The sequence below is a fragment of the Terrapene carolina genome, unplaced genomic scaffold (assembly GCF_002925995.2).
Source record: "Terrapene carolina triunguis isolate 2854851 unplaced genomic scaffold, T_m_triunguis-2.0 Scaffold517, whole genome shotgun sequence".
Classification (NCBI taxonomy): Eukaryota; Metazoa; Chordata; order Testudines; family Emydidae; genus Terrapene; species Terrapene triunguis.
The window spans coordinates 4,544,186-4,567,847 of NW_020664868.1; the positions used below are offsets into that span (position 1 = coordinate 4,544,186).

At 59.6% G+C, this 23,662-nt stretch overlaps 1 protein-coding gene across 1 annotated transcript; it reads right to left on the reverse strand.

Moving 5' to 3' along the window:
- Positions 1–5,672: 5,672 nt before the first annotated feature.
- On the reverse strand, positions 5,673–9,604 carry FBXO46 (F-box protein 46). The gene has a single exon (XM_024219455.2). It carries the CDS (start codon positions 9,523–9,525, stop codon positions 7,561–7,563), a length of 1,965 nt encoding a protein of 654 aa, XP_024075223.2. The 5' UTR covers positions 9,526–9,604; the 3' UTR covers positions 5,673–7,560.
- Positions 9,605–23,662: the final 14,058 nt, after the last annotated feature.

The window sequence follows — 23,662 nt, forward strand, 5'->3', positions numbered from 1 at the left end:
CAAATGCTCTGGATCATGTGTCTCAGGGAGATTTGGCCATGCACACCCATGCCTCCGAGTCCTGTGTCATTGCATTCTTGTGCTCAACAACATAAAAGCGGCCAGACTGGGTCAGAGCAAAGGGCCAGCTGGCCCAGTATCCTGCCTCTGCCAGTGCCAGATGCTTCAGAGGGAATGAACAGAATAGGGCCATTATCGAGTGATCCACTGCTGTCGTCCAGGCCCAGCTTCTGGCAGTCAGAGGTTTAGGGACGCCCAGAGTATGGGGCTGCATCCCTGACCATCTTGGCTAATAGCCACTGATGGATCTGTCCTCCAAGAGCTTATCTCATTCTTTTTTGATCCCTGTTATAGTTTTGGCCTCCGCGACATCCCCCGGCAGTGAGTTCCACAGATTGGCTGTGCGTTGGGCGGAGAAGTACGTCCTTGTGTTTGTTTTAAACCTGCTGCCTGTTAATTTCCTCCAGTGACCCCTGATTCTTGTGGTAAGTGAAGGGGTAAATAACACTTCCTTATTCATGTTCTCCACACCAGTCCTGATTTTATAGACCACCTCTGGGGTGAATCACAACAGCTCTTTATACAGGAATCCTATCCGCCCCCACCAAGCACTGAAATGCAGCCAGCTCTGGGGTGGAACACAGCAGCTGTTTATACAAGGCACAGTAATGCTACATTGCAGTTCAGGACACATCTACAAGTTGCAAGTCTCTTCCCAAAGTCTGAGGCGCTCCCGCCTCCCAGATCTTGAGGCTCATACCAGACTTCCCCTGAGGCAGTGGGAGAAGTTGTTTTGAGTCATCTGGAGGCGGCAAGGTGCAGGTTATGTTTGTGGCTTGGGCGTGTGGGGAACAGGCAGGGAATTATACAAAGCAGAAGAGCCCTGGGGGCTGATTGAAACGATTCTGCTGCTACCCAGGAAAAGCCCCTAAATCCCCTTGGCCTTTATAGCCCCAAGAAAACCCTAAAATCAGGCCATGCAGGAAAGAGGAAACCAAGGTGAAGGGCAGACTGGCTCTGATGTACTTAGAGGGAATGGCAGATCGATGGGCCCAGCTGCTGTGGAGGGCTAATTGCCACAAATGGGGACTTAGCCCCAAAAGGCGTGCGTAGGACGGCTGGGTTAGGACCCAGCAGCCATGGGTGCTAATCCTTACTCTCCTGCATTCTCCTTATGTGACATTTAGCCAGCCACTATATTGCTCTGAGCCTCAGTTTCCCTGTGTAGAATGAACCAGCTCATAGGGCTGTTGGGAGGGAACTGCCCCTCCCCCCCCTCTGTGTGTGAGGCTCAGTGACAATGATGGGGGCCCATACAGAGAGGGGAGCTGAGAACTTGGCGATTCTCTGGGGTGGGGGTCAGGGCCCCGTGAGGGCTAGAATGTACCATGCTCAAGTGTGAGCCAAAGGGTCCCCTGTTCTTTGCAAACAACTCTCACCTCAGACCGGGCACACTCATTACATCAAATACGTTGCTTGCAGGGTACTTGACCATAAAAGGTAACATGGGAGGTCTCTACTGAAAGCTGGCAACGTATCAACGCTCACAATCCTGGCATGATGTGTGTAGGAGTGAGAGTGTTATATAGTGAGAGTGTTATATAGTGAGAGTGTCACTATATTGGCATTTATGCCCTTCTGGTCTTAACGTGAAAAGGAGGATGGGGGCAGGGAGAGCCCTCAGTGACGGCCTGTTGGGGAGAGCTGCTACCCTCCCTGGCTCACTGCTGGTGATGCGGCGCCACTGCCCCACCGCAGAACAGTCAATAGAAAGCCACCAAAGACAACTGCAAACAACCCAGACCAGCTGGAGGTGGGAGGGAACATTGCGCCAGACAGGGGATCTGCCGGTGAACAGAGACAAACGACTGTTCAGTAGAACACCGAGTGGGGAGATGCCCTCTGCATCCATTCACTGAGGAGAGGCTTGGGGAGTGGGGTTTTCGTGCAAGTTTGGATCCCGGGGAGCCAGCCAGCTCTGCAACGGACTGAACGTTGGGATGGGCAGGACTTGCTGCGTTAGCTGGGAAAGGTAAAACGAAGGCCCGTTTGCATTGAATGATTTTGTTTTGTGTTGCAATCATTTGTTTCTCTCGCCCTCTTGCTAGTGGAACCTCTGTTCTTTCCTAAATCAACCTTCCTGGGGGTCGTTACAAGTTACCGGAGCGGTAGTTTAAGGTTAAACTAGGGCATGCTGCACCTTTGGGGGCAGAGGAGCTGGGATTCCTGGGGGTAACCAGAGCCATGGGCTGGATATCACAGGGGGGATGCAGCAAAGGGACTCGGGTGCACCCAGAGTTACCCTGCAGGGCGAAGCCAGGGCTGGCATAGCTCGGAGAAGGGGGCTGGAGCAGCTCACGCCCACTTACCATCAGCCAGGCTCCCTCACGCTGGAATTGGGGGGTGACTCACTGTTCTGGGTACCCCGAGAACTGTCACATCAAGTGGAGGGTTTTTCATCCCCCAGGGGGCACTAGGGGGCTGGGTGCCTTAGAGAGGAGATGGGGAGGCAGAGCCGCTACAGTTCAACCCCCTTCGTTCCGCTGCCCCGTCACATTCACACCCGGGGCCCCGTTTTCCTCGAGGTGGCCGGATGGACACGCAGCTGATGCTGTGACGAATCAGGGCACCCAGCTCCGCAGGTCGCTCGCTGCCCACCCCGCACACAGCATGGCAGAGCCCCCAGGGGCAAGAGCTTTTCCCCATGCCCAGCCCGAGGCACGTCCCGTCAGCCTGGCAAGGGCAGACCCCTCAACTCCATGCAGCCACGTGTGTCCGTCCGCTGATGGGGAGATTAGAAATAGTGCCCCCCCCCACCACTGCCACTCCCCGTCAGCTTTGATCCAGTTTGGTTCTAGAGCCCAGATGGGGAAGGGGATTGGGAGACGGGCCATGCAACCCACAGAGATCGCACGAACCAGCATGGCCTGCTGCCCTCTGCTTGGCTGGGTAGCGCCCTCTCCAAAGGCCAAACCCACCCCTCGGCATGGAAGGTAGGTGGCTGCGTTCTTATGCTGAATGGCCGTGCCTGCTCTGCAAGGAGCCCAGAGGCGATTCCACCCCCAGAAACCTTGACAGAGCCGTCACGGGGGCCAGGCCCAGCCATAGTGCCGGGCCCAGCCTGAAGGAACCTTTTCCATCCGTTTCCACGCACCCACAGCACATACTCAAGAGCCTGGGGCGTGGCTCAGGGACATGGTTGGGGGCAGCCCACTCCCTTGGAAGCAGATGAGCTGCATATGGGTGCCAGGGCGGTTACATAAAGTGCATTGTGAGCCTGGGTGAGCATGGAGATGGCTCTAAGCCCATCGGTCTGGCTAACGGCTGTGTGGTCCGTGCTCCAGAGAGACCCAGCGCTTCCTAATGAAACGGCACCACCCGGTACGATTCCTCGACTCCAAGGCCAGCCGGGACCATGGTGATCTCCCAGCCTGACCGGCTGGATGGCACAGAACTGGCCCCAAACCATTCCTAGAGCAGATCTGTTAGAAAACCAGCCAACCGTGATTTAAAAGTGGTTAGCGACGGAGAATCTACCACGCCCCAGGGGAAGTTGTGCAACTGGTTAATTAGGGGCTGTCCACACATTATATAACATGGGGGGGGGGGCCTTAATTTTGCATGGTTCTTTCCATGCTACAAGCGGGGCTTGGAAAAATCACTCCCCAAATGTGACATGGTTTATGGACTCTCGCTAGCTTCAACTTCCAGCCCTTGGATCCCGCCACACCATTGCCTGCTATACTGAAAAGAACCCATGAGCAAGGTTTTGTTCCCCAGGTAGGTACTTCTAGACTGGGATCAAGTCACCCCTTAACCTTCTCTCCCTCAAGGCCTCACCCACCCCATCCAGCTTGATACAGCAACTGCTGGCCATAATAGGACCAGAGAGGGGGTTCATGAAGCTGGGCCCCAGACCCTATGCGCCAACCAGCCTGGGGCAACCTACCCATAGGTGAGCGGAGCCACCAGGCTGCATCGGACCAGGGGCTGCCCAGCCTGCCGGTGGCCAGTGCCAGAGGAAAGAGCAAAGACCCCTGCAGGGGGGCAGTTCGCGGATAACCTGCCCTCCAGGAATTCCCTCCTGACCCCTGGCAGTGGCTGGGTCCTGCCCAGAAGCAGGCTGGTTCACGGCCCTTCGGGGACTCGTTCAGCATTTGCTATTCTGATTCAAGATGCTCGTTAGCCATAGAAGCGCCCAGTCCTTTTCAGCGTCCCCCTCAACTCTTGGGTCTCCGTAGCATCATGTGGCAGGGAGTCCCACTGGCCAATGGAGCAGCGTGGGAAGCAACTGGGCCTAGATCAGCTTTGAATTGGCAGCTGTAAGTTGCAGCGACCCTCCCCTCGGGCCAAACACTAGGAGGGCGGGTGGCAGCTTACCCAGCACCGCCACACCTGTTGTGAACACACAATTAAAGGCTTGTCTTCACTGCAGAGTTATCCTGAGTTAGAACCTAAGCATTGCTCCTCAATCACCTACCATCCACGGCGCAGCAGGGCCAGGAACACCAGTTGGGCTAACATTCGCGTTAGCACAACTCGCCCGCCCTGCAGTGCGGATGCAGGCTAGCTCCGGACGAGCGCGGCTAGTCCTCCAACGCCTTCCCACCATCATCCCACGGGCCCAGCACGGCCAGCCAAGTCCTGCCACAATACACTGCGGATGCGGGGCATTTCCCAGAGCGAAGGGGAAGTGAAAATCTAGCCAGGGTGGGGGCAAGGACACACCTCGTTGGCCGCAAGGGGGGCTTGGAAAATGTCCCCCAAAACTTGTTTTTTTGGATGGGTAATTGGGTTAAGAAGTAAATGCAATCGTTCACAAAAGGCATCTGCTTCCTGCAGACAACTTAGATTTGGGTCATCACAAAACCCCAGCCCGCCCGCAAATGATTTCAAATCAGAGAGGCTCATGGGAGCTGTATGTAGCTGCGTTTGCCCATTGCCCTTTATGGGCCAGACTTCCCCACTGGACTTCATCTCCCGCATTGCAGCCAGTGGCCCCTCTCCGTGAGCGGGGTGCGTCTTGGAAGCAATCGTCCAGCCCCCAGCTCCGAGGGACTAGGAGCAAGAAGCACCCAAACTACCACTCCCATGAGGCGCTGCAGCAGGACAGCCACCTTGCAATATTTCTGCTTTCCCCCAGGAGTTCCAAATTTCCCACAGCCAATTCTGGCCCAAACCATTTTTTTTCATTCTTATCAAAATGTTCCCACCAGTTTGCCTCTTGCGTCTCACTTTAGATCTTCAAATGGCGCCGCAGCTCCAGCTGCTCCTCCCACGCGACCCGAGGGGAAGTGAGGCAGCCGCTGCCTGAGTTTGCAGAGAGCCTGAAATAATAGTTCAGACGGCCGGACTGCCCGCTTCATTTCAACGGGAGCTGCCTCCCACACAACTCTGAATGCCGCTAACCCTTTCATGCACGGAAGAACGGGGCAGGAGGAGTGCGCTTTGAAGAGCTATCCTAGGAAAAAGTCAGCATTAAGATGGTGAACGCATTACCAGCCTTTAATGCCACACGGCTGGGTGGCAGGGGGACATGATTCATTTTATTTTGGAGGGGGGAGCCCGCAAAGCGGAGGAGGCAATTTCTCTAACTTCCAAAAGCCCCTTTTTGCCAGGGGATGGGACGAGGGCAAAGAAAAAAATCACCCCCCGAGGCAGTTTTTCTGCTGTTTAATTTGTTTTCCACTCAACAGTCATTTGAAATGTCACACATGCACAGAGACAGGCGTATAAATACCAGGCGGAGCTGTGCCCGGGCTGGGGGATCCGGAACCGGATCGGCACCTGGGGACTAGAGCACCACGGGCCGACAGCCTCCTTAGGGCAAGGGGGGTGGGGGGGGATGCAAATGGGCCTGACGTGGAGGGCAGGGGACGGCCCCCTGGTTTCGGACCACGACACTAGCTGGGAATTGAGGTGCAGCCGTTGGCCACATGAGCCCAGCGACACAAGAACGGGTGCCGCCCCACCGTACTCGTGCGTAAGCCAAGAGACGAGGGCTAGGATTTCAAGGCAACTTGTGGTGGGGGAGCCGGGGGGGGCGGAGAGGAGATACGTTTTGTGGGTTCAAATGAAAAGGCTGCAAAAAGGAGTAACCGTCAGCAGCTGGGGGAGACGCTGTGGGTGGGAGTCCAGCACCCGGCTGGATGGAGATGGAACAATGAGGGGATAAGGCCGTGTGTAGGGGGCGGGGATCAGGACCCCAGGGGGCAAAGAGGCAGGGTGAAAGGCCGCTCTCGCTGTTAGCCCCAGTTCCAGGCACGGGGGGAGGCCGAGGGCCAGACTCCCAGCTGGCACGTCGGGCGGCACCAGTGAAGCCAACATGCCCAGGCCGACTCACTCCAGCTGTGGGGCTGGCCCGGTGGTTACAGAAACGCCCACCCTCCCCTGGCACTGGGCCGCTCCGGCCTGTGGGGAGGGGAGAGCCGGGTTCCTTTGCCATACGGGGGTTCGAGTTACAGATCTGGACCCCAAAGAGCCAGTGACACCGGCCAGGCTGGGGCCGACCCCCACTGCCAATCCCCCCTTCCACAAGCAACGCGGCTAGAAGAAAAGGGGAGGGAACGGCCGATGGCCGGAGGGAGGCCGGCAGCCGCCACCCCTCTCGCTGAGAACCCAGGCGTCCCAGCAGCTTGGCAAAGTCAACTGGTGGCCACCGTGCTAAGAAACCCACGGTCACGGCAAACTGCCAACAGCTCTGGAGAGGCGGCCGCATGTAGGCAGGGATGGGGACAAAGGGGGCTCTCTCTTTGGGGGGTGCCATCACGGAGGGATGGGGATCCCCACCCCCAGCTCCCTTGCTGCTGTGACCCACTGGCTGACTCTGAGCCCCAGCAAGCCGGGGGTGGGGCTGGCCGGCCTCGGCTTGACAGGTTCTACCAAGCAGCGGTGGGCCCACCTCTCTCTCTCTCTCCGGAGGCTGATTTCTTGCCCCCCGATATGTGTTCGCGCGAGCAGCTTGGATTGGAAACGGGACCCCCAGCCGGCGTGAGGCTTGCCGTGCCAGCCTGCGGGGCCGGGAGTATAGCGCCCTCTCTTGGAGAGGCTAATCACTGACCCCCGAATGAGGGCATGGGAGGAGCGGGCCCTAGTGGCGGTGGGGGTTTCACAGCTTCAGACAGCAGAGCCTGGCTCCGATCACATGCTCCCGCCGGTCGCTGCCACGTACCCGGGGGCTGGAGACGGAGATTTCAGGTGAATCCACCGATGACGTACCAGTGCTCACCAAGCAGGTAGGAGCAGCGGGTGAGAGGGGCTGGACACAAGGGTAGGCGGCTAGCAGGAGAATTCACAGCCGCCAACGAGCTGCAAAGCCGGGGCACAGCAAGGACCCCCTGCCCAAGGCAGGCGGGCAGGGCTGGCGGCTGTAGTAGCTGGGGGAGGAGGCGATCTGGCCCCGGCCCTGTTTAGTTTTGCAGGTGGGTGAGTCAATTTCTTTTGGGAAGGGCTGCAGCCGAGATCAGCACCAGACAGCCAGGCAAACAAACCAAACCCCACACACACACACACACACACGAGACCTCGTGGGCTCCTGCCCCAGCGCCCGTCCGCCCCATCTCACCTCCCGTCCTCCCGCCTGGCCGCTCGGTCCCTCAGCATGTCGCAGGGCAGCACCCAGTTGTTATCGTGCAGCCCCACCCGGCAGCCCGGCGTGTCCTTGTCCGTGCGCCGGCAGCACATCCAGTAGGAGCGTCCGTAAGGCAAGTCGTGGTGGTAGGGCTTGGGGTGCCAGCGGCACAGGGACACGTCCCCCTTCTCGTAGTGCTTCTTGCACTGCTTGCAGGGGTCGTCCCGGTACAGCGGGTCCCGGTTCCAGCGGGAGTCCGTGGCCTGCACGCCGAACGTCTCGATGATGGATTTGAAGTAGTGGCAGGTGCATTTCAAGGCGGCCAGCGACTGGGTGGGGAGGTAACTGAAGATCTTCACCATGATGTGCTCGGGGAGCAGCAGCATGTACTGGCGGGGCTCCAGCAACCGCTGGATCTTGAAGCGGATCTCCAGGAAGTCGTGGGAGACGTGCCGGTAGAGACGGCACAGCGAGGTGTCCGAGGCCGTCGGCTCCAGCCCGGGCCCATCCGGCCACTCCACGCCCCCCTCGCCGTTGTTCTTGCTGTCCAGGAGGGAGCCGGCAGCCTCCCGGGTGTCCTCGGGCCGGGGGGGCTGGGCGTGAAGGAAGAAGAGCTGGCCGGGGGGTGGATCCTCGCAGGCGGAGCACAGCCCGTCCGGGGTGGGGGTCCCCACCGTCAGACACACCGTCTCCTCCTTCATGTTCTTGGTGCTGTCCTTGCCGAAGAAGACGCACTGATCCACCACGCCCGTCACCACCACGTCCACGTGGAAGCCGGCCACGCAGTCCCGGGGCGTTGCCGCTGGCCCCCCCAGCTTCTCCCCGGCCCTGCCTTCAGGGACAGCGTCCAGCTTGCCCGGCAAGGCCTGGCTCTCGCCGCAGTTCATCTCCAAATCGGGCGGCTCGCTGGCCCCGTCGCCCTTGGGCGCGGCACTGGACAGCAGGAAGTCCACATTGTTGGGCAGGGAGTCGCAGGAGGGGCTGATCAACTGGTAGAGGTCGCAGGTGATCTTGTCCTTGGCATGGGCGCCGGAGCCGGTGGCAGAGCCCCCAGTGCCGCAGCTCATGAACATGCAGTTGGGGCGGGCGCCGGAGCTCACCTCGGGGGGCGAGCGGGGGTCCCGGCTGCTGGAGATGCGGAAGGCGATGCGCACCTCGCCGGGGCTATGCTGGGAGTTGGCCACACACTCGGCCGCCTCGACGCTCCGCTCCTCCTGCTGCGACTCGAAATGGGCCACCGCCTCGGCCACCCGGCTGCAGTCCTGGCCCCCACCTCCGCCCGCCACTTTCTTCTCCCCGTCCGCCTGCTCCTGATCCGCGGAGAGGAACACCACGGGGGAGGCCGGGGCCGCGGGCGCCCCCCCGGGGCAAGGCCGCGAGTAGCTCTGCAGAGCCAGCGCCGTCCGCTGCTCCACCAGGGCCACCATCTCGGCCACGGAGAGCAGGTCCGTGTCGCCGCCCGGCTCGGCGTGGGCCTCCGGGCACAGGTACACGTCCTCCGCCTCCTTGCTGCCGTCCTTGTCCTTCCCCGGGCACGGCTTGCCCTTGCTGGGGTCATGCGAGCGCCGCCGGCGCTTGGCCTTCGAGCTGTCGCTCCCCCATTTGCCCTTGACCTTCATGGTGCTGGCGCGGCTGCCGCTGCTGCACTGGTGGGCCACGAAGAAGGCGATCTTCTCCTTGGTGTTGCCTGGCTTGATGACGTACCAGGTGTCCAGCAGCACCCGGCCCTCCTCCCCCTGGCTGGGGCTGGGGGAGACCAGGGGAGGCGGCGGGGCCGGGGCGGGCGGGGTGTTCTCGGAGCAGGCCTCCCCGCTGTCCTCCCCCTCCTTGGTTCTGCAGGCGAAGTCCCCAAAGGGCTTCTTCACCGGGCTGCCGCCGCACGGCTTGTTCTGGGAGTAGGTGCCGAAGGGCCGCGGGCACCACAGCTGGATGTGCGAGAAGGTGTTCTGATCCATCCCGGGCTCATGGCACAGGCGGTGCCCCCCTAGCTCATGGCGCTCTGGTGCCGGACGCCGAGATCTTCACCGGCTCGGAGCCACCTGGGGAAAGGGAGAGACAGACACTGATCAGCGAGGCTGGCTGGAAACGAATCGCTCTGCCAGCTTGGGAACCAGCCCGGGGGTTCGCCCACCCCGGACTCAGGGACGTAGGAGTACGAGCCTCCACTGGGGATGTCTCCTTTCGAGAGGCGGCTATGATGGAACAAGCATGCTAGGGGAAGCGGGTCGGGGGCTTCCATTCGCCCAATCTCCTGAGACGAGGAGGAGGGGGCAGCCGGCCAAATGGAAAGGCAGTAAGTTCCTAAGGGGTCAGAGGGAATACATGCTCTCACGGTGTGCCGGGAGCCTGCGGAACTCTCTGCCACAGGACACCGTTAAGGCCAAGAGCAAAACAGGATCGGTCGCTACCATGCGGAATAAACAGTGCCCGGAGCTAGAACAGCAAATCCTAGAACCCTAATCGCCTGGAGCTTGGGAAGGGACCTGACCGCCCTCAAGCCTTGAAAAGAAGAGGGCTAGGGAGGGATCTGTGGGGCAGGGAAGCCTGGGTCGCCCCCAACAAGTTTTTTTCACCCTCCTCAGCAGCAGCTTAGGGACGCATCTGCGGGGGGACACATTAATTTTAACCCACATGAACATCAATGTGATCTTCAAAATAAAGAGCCTTCATGAGAAGCTCCAGACTCCTGTGAACAGACACGACCCCTGGCGGACGGGCACAAGCGCACGTAGGTGCAAAGGGGGAACGATCCATGCAGCGGGCACACGGAGGAAGCCCGGGATTCTGGCTGCGGGATCTGCCTACCACGCGGGCATGAGAAAGCTGGCAGAGTCTCTCTGCAACAGCGGGGGCCAGAGCTCAGGGGAGCAGGTGGGAAAACCTGCAGCTGGCTCTGTGCCTCCCAGACACGCTCCCTTCCCCAGCCTGTGTGATTGCTGCCTCTCCCAGGGAGAGAGACCTCGACTCCCGCGGTCCCGGGCCGGCCCGCAGAGTCGGTGAGGCAGGACGGAAACCGATCACGCCGCAGCATACCGGGAAACCTCGCTCCCCCCATCCCAGGCCTTCTCCGAGCGCAGCCTGCTGCGGCGCGCAAAAACCAACTCCCCGCCGCCCACCCTGGCCCAGCGCGCCAGCCACGGGGCGTCCCAGGCTCGATCCTGCCTTCTCGGTGTCACGCCTGATTCGTACCGAGGCTCCGGACTGCAGCTCGGTGGGTCAGAGTCTGGGAGCCGCCTGGCAGCGTTAAGAGAATGGGCCACATGCACCCCTCTGTCTCAAGCTCTCTCACCTCCCTCCTGCTGACTCCCACCACCGTCCCCTCTCTCTCACAGCCACTCTGGCGCTGTGCCAGGCCTTTGCCACGCTCTGCCGCTGCTCCAGCACGGGGGGCTGCGGGCGGGCTGCCATGGCTCCCCATACGCAGCTGGGAGTGGGCGGATCCACTCCCTCATCGTTTGGGTGGGTCAGTCCGTCCCCCAGCAGCCATCGCGCGCTCCCCCGGCAGCACGGTCACTAACTGACCCCTCGTCGCCTGGGCCACCCCCTTCCGGGCACAGAGGGCAGGGAATTCACTAACAGAAAGACGGGTCTTCGTGCCCTACCAAGCACCAGGGTAGCAGTTGGCCAGATCCGGACCCCTGGGGAAGCTGGTCCATATGAACCAGCGCGGCCTGGGAGCACTCAGACAGGTGATGGGCACAAGCACACAATACGACGTCGAGATCGCGCCCCCTGGGCCCGTTCCCCAGCTCTGGAGCACCAGCGCTTCGGGCCACGGCTCACGATGCCCACCCTTCCTCTGTCTGCGGGGCTGTAATGTGCAAAACAGGACTGGGAGCCATCAACCCTCGCAGCCCAAGTTACCGAACCGAAGCTCCCTTGCAATGAGCACTTTGCAGGGATTAACAGCTAGGAAGATGCCCTCCTATCCTACCCCACACATGCTGCCCGCCCCATCTCCCTGCGCTATGGGGCCTTTCACCCTCCACAAGTCCCCATGGCGCCTCTCAGGTCAAGTCCTGGTCTTGGTTCCATGCAGTACACATCACCACTGAAATGCAACCGCCTCTGGGGCGGAACATGGGAGCTGTTTAACAGCACACAGCCACAGGATAGACGTGTGGGACAGGAAGTGAAGTATCCCCTATCAAACTGAAACGGCAGGACAAGCTCCCGGAGGCACAAGTCTGAATTCTGCACAGACGCTGGGGTTAACCCTTCCACTTTGCGCAAAAAGTGCAATGGATTTTTCTTTTCAATGGCCACGGTCTCCGTTTTAGGTATTATCAGAAAGATGGTGTCTCCGGCAGCCCGGACTGCCAGGGGAGAGCCCCCTACTGAGCCCCCGCCCTGCTCCCTGAAGCACAGCGCCCCCTAGCACCACGCTGGGACATTGGGGTCAGCCCTGACTGCCGGGGAGAGCGCCAGCCACCATCCCCTACCCACGGACTAACCAGACTAACTTGTGACCCCCGCTCTGGGGTCAAGAGGCCAGACGGGGCTGAGGCAGGAATTCAGGCCCAATGAGAATGTACCCCAAATCTCATGCCCACAGTCTGCCCCTGGAGAAGCGCCATGGGGCCCAGGTCCAGAGTCTGCCCCCACTGACCCCAAAGCCTGGGGCAGCACCGGGGCTCATGCCCACAGCCTGCACCCCACCTACCAGGAGGCATTCAGGTATGAAGGACGACTGCATCCCTTCCTCTGCAACCTAAAGCCCCCGGGGAGGCGAGACAGAATCACAGGCCGCGCCCTCAAGGGAGGACAGGCTACAGTGCCCCCTCCCTGATGCCACCTCTTCCCATTCGGCCACAACTGAGCGCAGCACAGCCAGGGACCCCTTGCTAGGCATGACAACCGGGCACAGACCCCCCCCCCCCCGCCAGACTGTGGTTAGAAGCTGGCCACCTGCAAGCGACACCAGAGCGCTGGCCCAGCGCCTGCTACGTGCCAGTCTGAGGCTGCCTGTGGCGGGGCCGAGTTCTTCTTGGAGTCAATGCTGCTCCCTACACGTCCAGGGGAGTAAGTCCCTCGCTTCCAGCGAGCACAAGCACAGCCTGGCACCCTTCACAAGGGAAGGGAGACAAGACTTGGGGCAGGGAGACAGTGACTCCATGGCAGAGCTGGTAGAACCCAAGAGTCCGGACACCCAGCCCCCCCACAACTAACCACTAGGCCCCACTCCCCCTCCAGAGCCAAGAACGCAGGAGTCCTGGCTCCCAGCCCCCACAACTCTAACCACTAGGCCCCACTCCCCTTCCAGAGCCAAGAACGCAGGAGTCCTGGCTCCTAGACCCCACAGCTCTAGCCACTAGGCCCCACTCCCCCCATCCCAGAGCCAAAAACAGAACCCAGGAGTCCTGACTCCCAAGTCCCTTGTTCAACCACAATCTCCCCCCCCCCACCTCGTTTCCAAATGCTGTGGAAAGAACGGGGTGTTATCCTCTGACCTGATGGTATCTTCATTTGACAAAATACAATATGAGGGGGAACTAGGAGCTAAGGGCTGGGAGCAGCCAAAGTTGCCCGCTGGGCCTAATCTGTTCATGCGTGGTGGGAGGTCTCCGGGCCATAGATGGGGTGAGGCACTTTCAGTACTTCTAGGGGAGCCACAGCAGGCAGGTGGGGAGGACAGAGGGGAGACGGTTTGAAGACGGATTCCGCTCCCGGGGCTGCATCGAGTCTCACTTATCCCGGGCATGGTTGCAGAAGCGATTTGCACATCGACCAACTGCCCGCGTCCGAGGCAGCTGCCCGTCCTCTGGGACGAGTTCCTGGGAGACAGACTGGACAAAGAACCCGCTCCCTGGGCCAGCAAGGCTAGAGACGCACAGAAGAATTCATCAGACCAGGAGCCCATCTACCCTGGTATCCCGGCTCCAAGAGTGGCCAGCACCGGCTGCTTCGCAGGGAGGTGCAAGAAACCCCCAGTGGACAATTATGGAATAGCTGCCCCCGGAAAGCTTCCTCCTTCCACCAACCCATCAGTTCATTCTCTGGCACCAGATCTTAGACCCCTCCGAAACTTACACCTATATCCTACCAAATCGATCTGTAGGCGGCGCCGTTATCCACATAAACGCCCCCCAATCCTTGTCTGGAGCCATCCGAAAGCTTGGCTTCAACGGGATCATGTGGCAGTGAGTTCCACAAGCTCATCGGGCTCAACCCAAACTCCTGTCATTACACATTCAGTTTCACTATCCTGCCCCTGCTAAAGAAGCGTGGGAGTGGGGAAAGAAACCTGCATTTGACCCTTAGTCTCGCTCCACAGGTTGGGGGCACTGCCGGAGCCGGGGGCCAGAGCTCTACTGAGTAGCCGTCTCCACTCATAAGCTCAGGCGGATCAAGGGGTAGCAGCCAGGAGCCCTCACAGAAGCTTGGGCCAGTCAAAGGAAGGTGACTGCAAAGCAAGGATTTGAGGGCACGGACGGGCTTACAAGAAAGGAAACATAATGCAAAAAAAAAAAATCCGTGTCAACGTGACACTTAAGGTGGCAAATCTGAACACACGGGAGCCAGGAAAGGCACCAGCCCAGGCTCCCTTGACCACTCAGCCGCATGGCGCGTCCGAAGCACTCAGAGACGGCCAGTTAAACTCCTCCCTCTCAGGTGGGTTACACTGCCAGCAAGACAGAGACCCAGCTTGTCACGCGGGGGGGGACTCCTGGGTTCCATTCCTAGCTTAGCCTCGGCTCCATGTGAGACTCTTAGCATGTCCCTGCCCCTCCGTGCCTCAGTTTCTCCACCTGTAAAATGGGGACATCACGCCTTTGGAGAGGTACAGCTCAGCCGTTCTAGGTACTGTTATGCTGAGGGCCCACAGACCATGCCCACCCCAGTAATGGAAGTCCATGGGACTCACTGGCACTGGCCAGAGTGGCATGCAAGCCAGCCTTCCACTGGGGTCTGGAGGGAACATAGCCGGCTGCGCCCTTTGGATCACAGGCAGGGGCTGCCATAACCGATCAGGCACCGAGTCCTGCGCATGGCCACGGCCAGCACCAGACGCTCCCAGGAACCCGAGCAGAGAACGTGCAATAACCAGCGCACGGCGGCAGTCTCTGCCTAACCCGGGGCAGGGCAGGGCTGGCTTTGGCTCTGAAGATGGGGAGTCGGGGGACTAGATACTGCAGCGATCCCTACGTTCAGCTGAACGGCTGATTGCTTGACTCCTCCAGGTGGGACGGGGGCACAAACTGCCCCTCAGGATCCCCGGGTGGGCTCCCCCACCCCCATTCATGCAGCCAGCCAGCCCTGCTGGGGGCAGGTTTGACTCCCACCCTTCAGGCGGCGTTATTTTAACCATGCACAGAGCAGCATGATCCTGATGGACAGGGGATGGGACAGGCCCCAAGCCTGTCCCCTAAGGGCTTATCTGCTGGGCCCTTTCATCCACAGGTGCCATGCTGCTGGCAGAAGAGTGGTTTGGGAGTGGGGGGTGAGGGTACCACTCGGACCCCCCTCAGACCTTGCCCGGATTCCCCCTTGCCTCTCCCAAGCCAACTTGCTTTTCGAGTTCAGAGGGGCCAGTTGTTGCACCTGTCCGCCCCACCCGGGGGGGACCCAGGGTCTCCATTTGGGGGGCGTCCCTCCCCTAAGAGGAGGAATTCATTTCCCCTCCCCTTTCGCTGGTTCTGGAGCAATTGGATTTGGGGGGGGGGGTCCCATTTGAAGTTAAAAATAAACAAACAAATAGCTCTGGTAATCAAGGCCAGAATTTGGGAAGAAACCAACCCCAAGGATCAGGCCCGTGCCAGAGATCCAGCTGGGCCGGCCTCGGCTTCCCCCACGGGGCTAATACGGACCCAGCCCCCGGCGCTGTGGGCAGGGGGAGTCTGGTGGATAAGGCACAGCGCTGGGAGTCCTGGCTGCTCTAACACACAGCCCCCCTCCCCGGGGCAACCTTGGGCAAGTCACTTAGTCGCCCCGTGCCTCAGTTTCCCCTCCCCATTGACCTGTAGAATGGGGCTAATCCGCCTTCGGGGGGGGGGGAGCTGCGCCCCCACGGCCCACCAGGCCCAGCCCGGGGGCGGCTCGGCATAGGGCAGGAAGTGGCGAGTTACCAGCCCAGCGTGTGCTCCGCAAGGCGGCCCCCGGGGGGGGGGGTTCAAAGCCCGAGGCTCGCCCCCAATCCCCAGCGCCCGCTCCCAGCCCCGCGGGGCCCCGCCGCCTTACCCGAGCCCCCGAGGCGGGGTCCGATCCGCGCCCGGTCCCTGCTGGGGCCCGGCCAGCCACAGGTTGCAGCGCCGCCTCCGGGGGGGGGGGGGGGGGGGGATCGGCAGCGGGGCCACCCAGGGCTGGGCGGTCCCGGCATCTGCCCCCCCGGGGCCCCCAGCTCCAGCTGGCTCCTGGTCCTTAAAGGGGCAGCGCCCCCATTACTCGGGCCCGCCGGTCCCTACAATACAATAGGGGCCTTTGATCCCGCCCCCCCCCCCCCCCCGCGCCCGCTCCAGCCATTTGTTGACAGACATATGCATGGAGCTGGCAACCAATCAGAAGGCCGAGTTTGGGGCATGCCCATATATGGATGACAGCAGAACCTCAGCCTACCCAGGGGCTTCCCGGTTAGGGAGCGTGGAGCTGTTCCCCAGCCTGGCCGGAGGCGCAGGGCAGGGCCGGGCTGCTAGGGGGGGTGAGAGATGATCCCACTGGCTGGGCACATGGAGCACCAAGCGCCAACGCCCCCTCCTTGGCCTCCGCGCCAGCCTGGAGGCACAGCTTGCCCTGCAAACACCCGCCCTGCCAGGGAGGGGTCTGCATGCCACCCTCTGGCTTCGGATGGGGGGTCAAGCTTCTGCTCACCGCTCCGCTGGGTCTGGTGACCTAGAGGTGAAAGTCTCCGGTCTGAACCCCACCACGAGCCATGCCCGCCTCTCAGCCTGTCGTTTGCCTCCTCCCGTGGGTCAGGACAGAGTTTGAAGCAGGAGCCCAGTGAGCCAGAGGGCCTGGGGTCCCGGGATGGTGGCACAGCCCAAACCCCAGTTCTGCGCTCTCGGGCTGCAGGGGCAGCCTTCACATTTTAGGGTCATTCCCCATCTCGGTTTCCTGGAGCTCCCTGGCTCGGTTTGGCCAGCCAGCTTGGGGACGCGGCAGGCAAACCTCCCCTGGAAAGCTGGGGGCCTTCTCTCTTCATGGTCCACACGGGACCTGATGCCGCAACGTCTGCCTGACTCTGCAGACAGCCTGGGAGGATGGCAAGGTGTGATCCGCCCAGCGCTTACATCCTAGCCCAGTGCACGTTAATTGTAGATGGGAAGGCCGCTCCGATCACCCAGCCTGCCCCTCCTGCATAACCCAGAGCAGAGAATAATAATTCCTGGGGAACTAGAAATAGACACATCCCAGCTGCTGGAAAGACTCCAAGCAACGGAGAATCCTCCCGCCCGTTATCCTGGCGGCGTGCTGGGGTGTCCGCCTTCCCCTACCAGGCCTTTCTGCAGCAGCAGACACACTCCTTGGCCTCAGGGCTGACGCCACCTTCGCACTGCTTATGTTCATACTACATCCACGTGGAGCCAGATCCACTGCCTTAACCCCAGAATCTCGGCTGTACTGCGATACCCGGCAGCGCTGGACTCTACGGCGCACACCCAGCTCCCCTCATCCTGCAACCACCATCCCACCCACACACGGAGGGAGACCGGATTAGAACCCTGGTCCTTTTGTTCTATAAACGCTTGACCTCCTGGAGCCGGCAGCAGTAATATCTCCTTTTCCCTCTCTAGGGGAGGCCTCCAAAGGGCAAGGAGGATTCCAGGCCTCCGTGCCTGTCCTAATTGTATCCCTCTGCCCATGTCTGGGCACATCGCTGACGCTCCACAGAACCCCCTGCTTCCCTGGATGATGAAGGGGCTGCAGAAGAGGCCAGCCTGGCTGGAGAGATGTTGGCGGATATGGATCTTTGCCTGGCTTCAGTCCCGGCCAGTCTGGGACTTTGGCGTCCCTCTCTGGGCATCTTTCCACTGGAATCTCACCCGAAGAGGGCACAGACTGCGAGCAGGTCCGGGGCACATGCTGCCCCTGGAGCTGTACAGCAGCTCTGTGGAAGGGGAAGATGCTGGCGGTTCGGGGTCGCCACAAAGCACGCAGAGGGAAGACAAAGATACGCAAGGAAAGGAGGAGGAGCAGGTCAATTACAGCCTGAACACCAGCTCTCACCTTGCAGAGAATTGCCACCCGAACCCTTCCACCGCCCAGCCAATGCCTCTAGGGGAACCTCTACAATAGCAGCCAGAATTCATCATCCTCACACCCCAGCTTGGAGGCCCCTGGTCCCCAGCATGTCCGTGGCCGACCCTGGATTAGACCCAGTGCCCTCTCCTCTTGAGATTCTCGCTATTCCAGTAGCACCCCGTAGTGGTGGATCAGCTCCCCAGCCTGGTAGGCAAGTAACAAAGAATCCGTGCCCTGGAGCCTCACTATGTAGGTATCACACGTCCACCTGTTTGCCAAGTGGAGCTAGTCAGGAAAAAATCTGCACAGGATACAAACAAAGCCCTAGGAGACATGTCCACCCGCTCCCAAACACGACACCCCCTGGGCCGGCTTCCCCCGTTCCAACCTTCCCCGCTTCCCTTCGCTGGTTTTCTTCCTCTCTCCAAATTCAATTCAAAGTTACCCTGAATTTTCACTGCTCTGTGGGGTTCCTCCATCCCCAACTCTCCTCCCAGCCGGGTCTGCTCCAGTGCCATTAGAACGGAAACTCAGAGGGAAGGAACGGAGAAGCAGCTAGGGCTGGAGAGGAAAGCAGGTGATGAAGCAAGATGGTCCCAGGTGAGCCTAGTGTAGACGCAGTATTCTGGACCCCCAAGGTTCTGAACACCAGGAGTTATGACAAGGAGTGAGATCTCAGCAGAGCCAGTGAATTCTGTGATGCCCCTTTAAGCCAAGCTGGTGCCATCTGCCTCCTCCCTTGCCTTTAGACACCTCCTGAGCATTTCACTTCTGCAAGAGAGTTGCCAATGTGAGACGTTCCCTTGCCTCCCTGCACTGATTGACAAGCTGCATTTAAAGGGACAGCAGCCCCTGGTACACAGGCAACCCTACTGCCATCTGCTCCGGCAGCTCAGGGAGGGGTGTCTGGGATGCCTGAGAGGAGAAGGCTCCATAGGGCTAAGAATTGAAACACTCCCCCGCAAAAGACCTTGCAAGGGCAGAGCCGACTCCCTAAGCACAAAGGGGATTTACCAGCCCTGCTCTGCACCCCTGGCTGCTCGCCCACCACTCCACGGCCGGTCCCACCAGCTGCCAACACCTGTAGCCAGCCTGCGCATCCCAGCTCTGCTCTCAAACTCAGCCCAGGTCCCCCCAAGCTCCAGCAATCAATGAATTTCCAGCGGGCCCACTGCTGCAGCGTCTCGCTGCTTCTCCGGAGCTGGGCCCCCAGCGGGAAGCGGGCTCCCGGCTCTAGGAAAGCAGCAGATGCCGCGTGAGAGGGGGAGCACTTTCTGCTCCAGTCCTAGAACAGTGCTCATGGTTTGCTGGGTTTTCAAAGCCTTGGTCGCGCGGCCACCTCTCCTCAACCCAAATCCAGCCGTTCAGACGACCCACCCCGGGACAAGTCAGACGCTGTGATGAAGAGAGTGTTATAAGTACCAGATGGAGGGATAGCGTCATGCCTCTTGCAATTAGGCCTGACGCTTCAAAGCAAAGGGATCCTCTCTCTCCCCACTCAGTCTCTCAACCGGCCCGACTGCACAACAGCGACAAAGCGTCACCTCCTAGCCCAGAGTTTCGATTAGCCTCAATCCCAGCCACACCTATGGGAGCGTCTGATTCTGCTGAACCTGGACTGGTCCTGTGATGCTCAGCAGAGGCCTTTCCTCGCCAGGTGACAATTGTTTTATAGCCAGGGCATAGGTAGGAATTTGACATTTACGAACTCCCACCCATCTGATGCAGGCATCCGCACGCCCCATCAGCTCCCCAGGCACCGAGCACACAGGGGCTGGAGAGCAGAGGGGTGGTGGAAAGCTGGAGATCAAAAATGGTAACCCCAGGGCATATCTCTGAGCATGCTTAACGCATCGTGTGTCATTCACCTATGGAACTCACTGCAGCAGGGTATTACCGAAGCAAAGAACTCAGAAAGGGATTAGGCATTTAAGGGTAAGGAAAGCATCCACAAGGATGGAAGTCACAAGGGCTACTGAACCTCGAGTACCAGCGCATTTGCCAAACAATTTGATCTAGCTCAGGTATTTCCAGGGAACCCTTCAACACCAGTTTTTTGAGGGCAGAAAGGAGGGTATCCCCCTCTCCAGTGTGTGACAGTGGTACAGTGCTATCTGATTGGTCAGTTGAATAGTGAGGGAGGAGGGGTTTACCTCTTCCTGAACCAATTAGGACAGGCTACTGCTGGAAGCAGGACTGAACTGGAACGGAGGAGCCCAGGGCCCCACCTGCTGCAGTAGCAGAAGAGGCCAAAAGGACAACGAACTCACAAGCTCGACTCTGCTTGTCAGAACTCCTGGGTTCCGCTCCCAGCCACGGTATCGACTTGAGCAAGCCCCTTCCCCGCCCTGAACCTCAGTTTCCCCGTCCATTAAAGGGGATAATACCTGCCTTGCAGGAGGCCGGCCAGGCCCGGCTGATGAGTATTTGCAGCAAAGGTCCTGAAGCCGAGCAAATGCTGGTTGCTATTTGGACAGTCTCCTTCCTCCAACTGAGGAGCGGGTTCCCCTTTTGGGCCACGACTTCCCCAGAGCTTTTCCGGGCAACACATTAGCACCTTCCTCCTTCCAGCTAACCTCACGACCCCAGGCCAAACCAGAGGGTTAGCGCACGTACGAACCTCGCCTCCGGTAAGAGAACCCGCTTCCCACTCGGGAACGCCCTCAAGTCATCCAGCTTGAACGCCGCAGGACTCAGGCAGAAGGCAGCACCTTTGCCTAGTCTGAAATACAAGCTGGGTTCCGGGAACATTTCAAGCTCTTTTGATTTGTTTGTGTAAGGCCTACACAACCCCAGCACCCGCCTCTCAAACCCCAGCCCAACTGTGGGGCACGGACGAAGCAAGGACACACACACACACGAGTCGAATTTCCCTGTACACATGGAGTGGGGTGGAGGAACTGTTTACGGCATTTCTATCCTGCTGATTCTTGTTTAAGCTGATAGGCTGTGCCATTACTGACGTATCTGAGCAGCTCAGATGCGTTGACCACCATGTCCCAAGCTGAATGAACTCTGAGGCCAAGATGCAGGTTAGCCTGGCATAAGGCTGTTACCAGGTTCACCTCCCAGTTGTTATACTGGGCTTCTTTCCTTTCGCCTCCTTGCCTGATGCCCAGAGAACTCACCAGCCCCACCAAATGCGGCTACCCCACTTGGGACCCTGGTGCTCCACTTGATCCCACCCTTGTCAATACACTACTAAGCATTGGGTGGTGTTTTTTCAGGCAAAGTGCTTCAGGAGGTAGGACAACGGGGGTCTCCATTATACACAGGGCCGGCTCTGGCTTTTTTGCCGCCCCAGGCAAAAAAGCCTCCCGCCGCCCCTCGCCCCCCGGCGGGGAGCGCAGCAGGGGAGGGCGCCAAGCCCAGCCGCAGCCCCGCTCTCCCCGGCCGGCCGGAGCGCCGGGAGGAGGGCGGAGAGCCTGGCCGGGGCCCCGCTCTCCCCGCCCGGCCGGAGCGCCGGGGGAGGGCAGCGAGCCCACCGCGGCTCCGCTCTCCCCGGCCGGCCGGAGCACCAGGGGAGGGCGGTGAGCCCGGCTGCGGCCCCGCTTGGAGGGCTGGTGCCTGGAGCCGGCCCTGATTATACAGATGAGAGAAATCAATGAGCAGAAATTACGTGACATTGTCTCGTCAGCAAAAGAATAGAAAGAACCCAAGAATCCTGCTCGAACCACTGCACCACATTGCCTCTGCTCCATTTCACACTCCCCACTCCAACAGCTTAAAGACCACTTGTTTGGGGGATGGATTATATGTACTCTCAGGTTAGAGGGGGCGGTGCAGTGCCAAACAAGGGGTGTCAGAAACTGGAGGGGCCATGTTTGTTGTGGGAATATGGCCAGGAAGCTGAGAGGGAGGGGAGGGTTGCCAGAAGTGGAGGAGGCCATGTTTGTTATGGGCACATGGACAGGAAGCTGAGGTCAGTTCTCAGACTCCCAGGATTTATATAATCACTGTACAGTCAGTTACGGAGACACAACCACACAACTGTTATGCAAATCAGACCTCCACAGCCAATCAGCGCTCAGGGAATTGCACATCTGGTGTACAGCCCCTCCAATTGGCTGAGAGCACGTCTACACTGAAAACACTGCACCGATGCAGCTGTAGCACTTAAGTGAAGACGCTCTTACGCCGACAGGAGAGAGCTCTCCCATCGGCATAGTTAATCCAGCTCCCCGAGAGGCAGTAGCTATGTCGGTGGGAGAAGGTCTCCTGTCAGCATAGTGCTGTCTACACAGGGATTTTTCACACCCCGAGTGATATCGTTATACTGACATAGGTCTGTAGTGTAGACATGGCCTGAGGAAAATTCAGTGCCAGTATCCTGCGTAATCCACCCACCATCTCTTTCCTAGCTACTGTGGGGCAAACGGACACCCCGCCACAGCTTCATTTACAGAGAAACAACCGCTGCCACTGCTCCGCACAGCCCTGCGCTCGGCCCTACTCAGCGCCCCAGCCTCGGCGCGACAGGGCTGCTGACACAGTCCACGGCTCACAGCCATGACACCCCTTTGGGGAGCCCGCCCACCTTTGCAGCCCCGTCTTTTGAAGATCGGTTTCAAACTACCTAGGACAGCCGCAGCATAGGATGAGAAGACCAGTGGGTTTGATCACGCCTGAGCCATTCCCGTTCCGGGCCTGCACCTTGCAATAGCTCCGAGTGCTTTGCCCAGCCTTAATTTTAAAGGCCCCACGTGGGGAGAGGCCTCCGCTGCCAGATACATCTGATGGGTGAGCAGGGCCGGCTCCAGGGTTTTTGCCGCCCCAAGCAGCAAAAAGAAAAAAAAGCAAAAAAAGCCGGCCCTGTGGGTGAGACGCTTCCCCTCAATTTCATTTAATCCCCTTACTGCTCATTATACCCATCTGTAACAGCCTAAATTAGTCCTTTCCCTCCTTGGGCGTTTCAGCACTTCAGGGCTTAATTCGTAATCCCACCTTGTTACTTAGCACTTTTCATGAGTAAATCTCAAACTGTTTTACAGACGGGAAACCAAGGCACCTAGAGGGCTGTGACTTGGCCCAAAGTCATCCAGCAGGACAGTGGCAGAGCCAAGAAAAGGTATCCTGATTCCCACCCCAGTGCTCTATCCACTAGGCCCCATTGCCCTCCACACCCGATCCTGCAGGGAACTCCCTGCCAGTAGACCCCTTCATCCGCATGGAGCTGTAGGTAAGACGGACTCTTAGTCTTCATTTAGTCAAGCTAAATATTTGATTCTCAGCGTGGCCCCGTACTTCAATCCTGTCAGCTCCCTGTGGCTGAATTCCCTCCAATGTGTTAATGGCTTTCTGGTAACGAGGTGCCCAAAGCAGAACAAAGGATCCCAGGTGAGGTCTCCCCAGAGCTGTGCAGCAGGGGGCTCCCTGGGTGCCACTTCACAACTGGATCCTTGTTATTAATCATGATGCTTAGTACAGTCCTACCTAAAGCCCAACCAAGAACAGGGCCCCATTGCACAAGGCACTGTATAAACAGATGGCCCTTGCCCCAAAATGCTTAAACTGAACCAGACCAGAGACACCCCCATCTCATTTGCTGCCCACCAGCAGGAAACCACTTGCCAATGAGCAGGGGTCAGGGGAGGTTCCGGTTTCTGGACGCACAAGTCCCCACCCCGCCGTGCATTACTGATGGAAACCAGTGATCGGGTCATTTGGGGGTGGGAGGGGGCTTGCAGGCCACGAAGGAAGCGCCAGTCGGGTGGGGCCTTGCCACGGGATGCTCAGTGAGCGAGACACACACAAGGGCGAAGTCCTTGTAACACACCATCAAAAGTCAGACCCCCCCCCCCCCCCCCCCCCCCCACCCCTACCCCCACCCCTGCCTGCCCCCCCCCCCCACCACCCTATTGCCCCTCCCCCACAGCCCCATGAGCCCCCACCCCAACAGCCTATAACCCCAGCCCT

Coding starts and splice junctions, on each gene's coding strand:
- FBXO46 (XM_024219455.2), bottom strand. CDS start 9,525: ATGGATCAGAACACCTTCTCGCACATCCAGCTGTGGTGCCCGCGGCCC.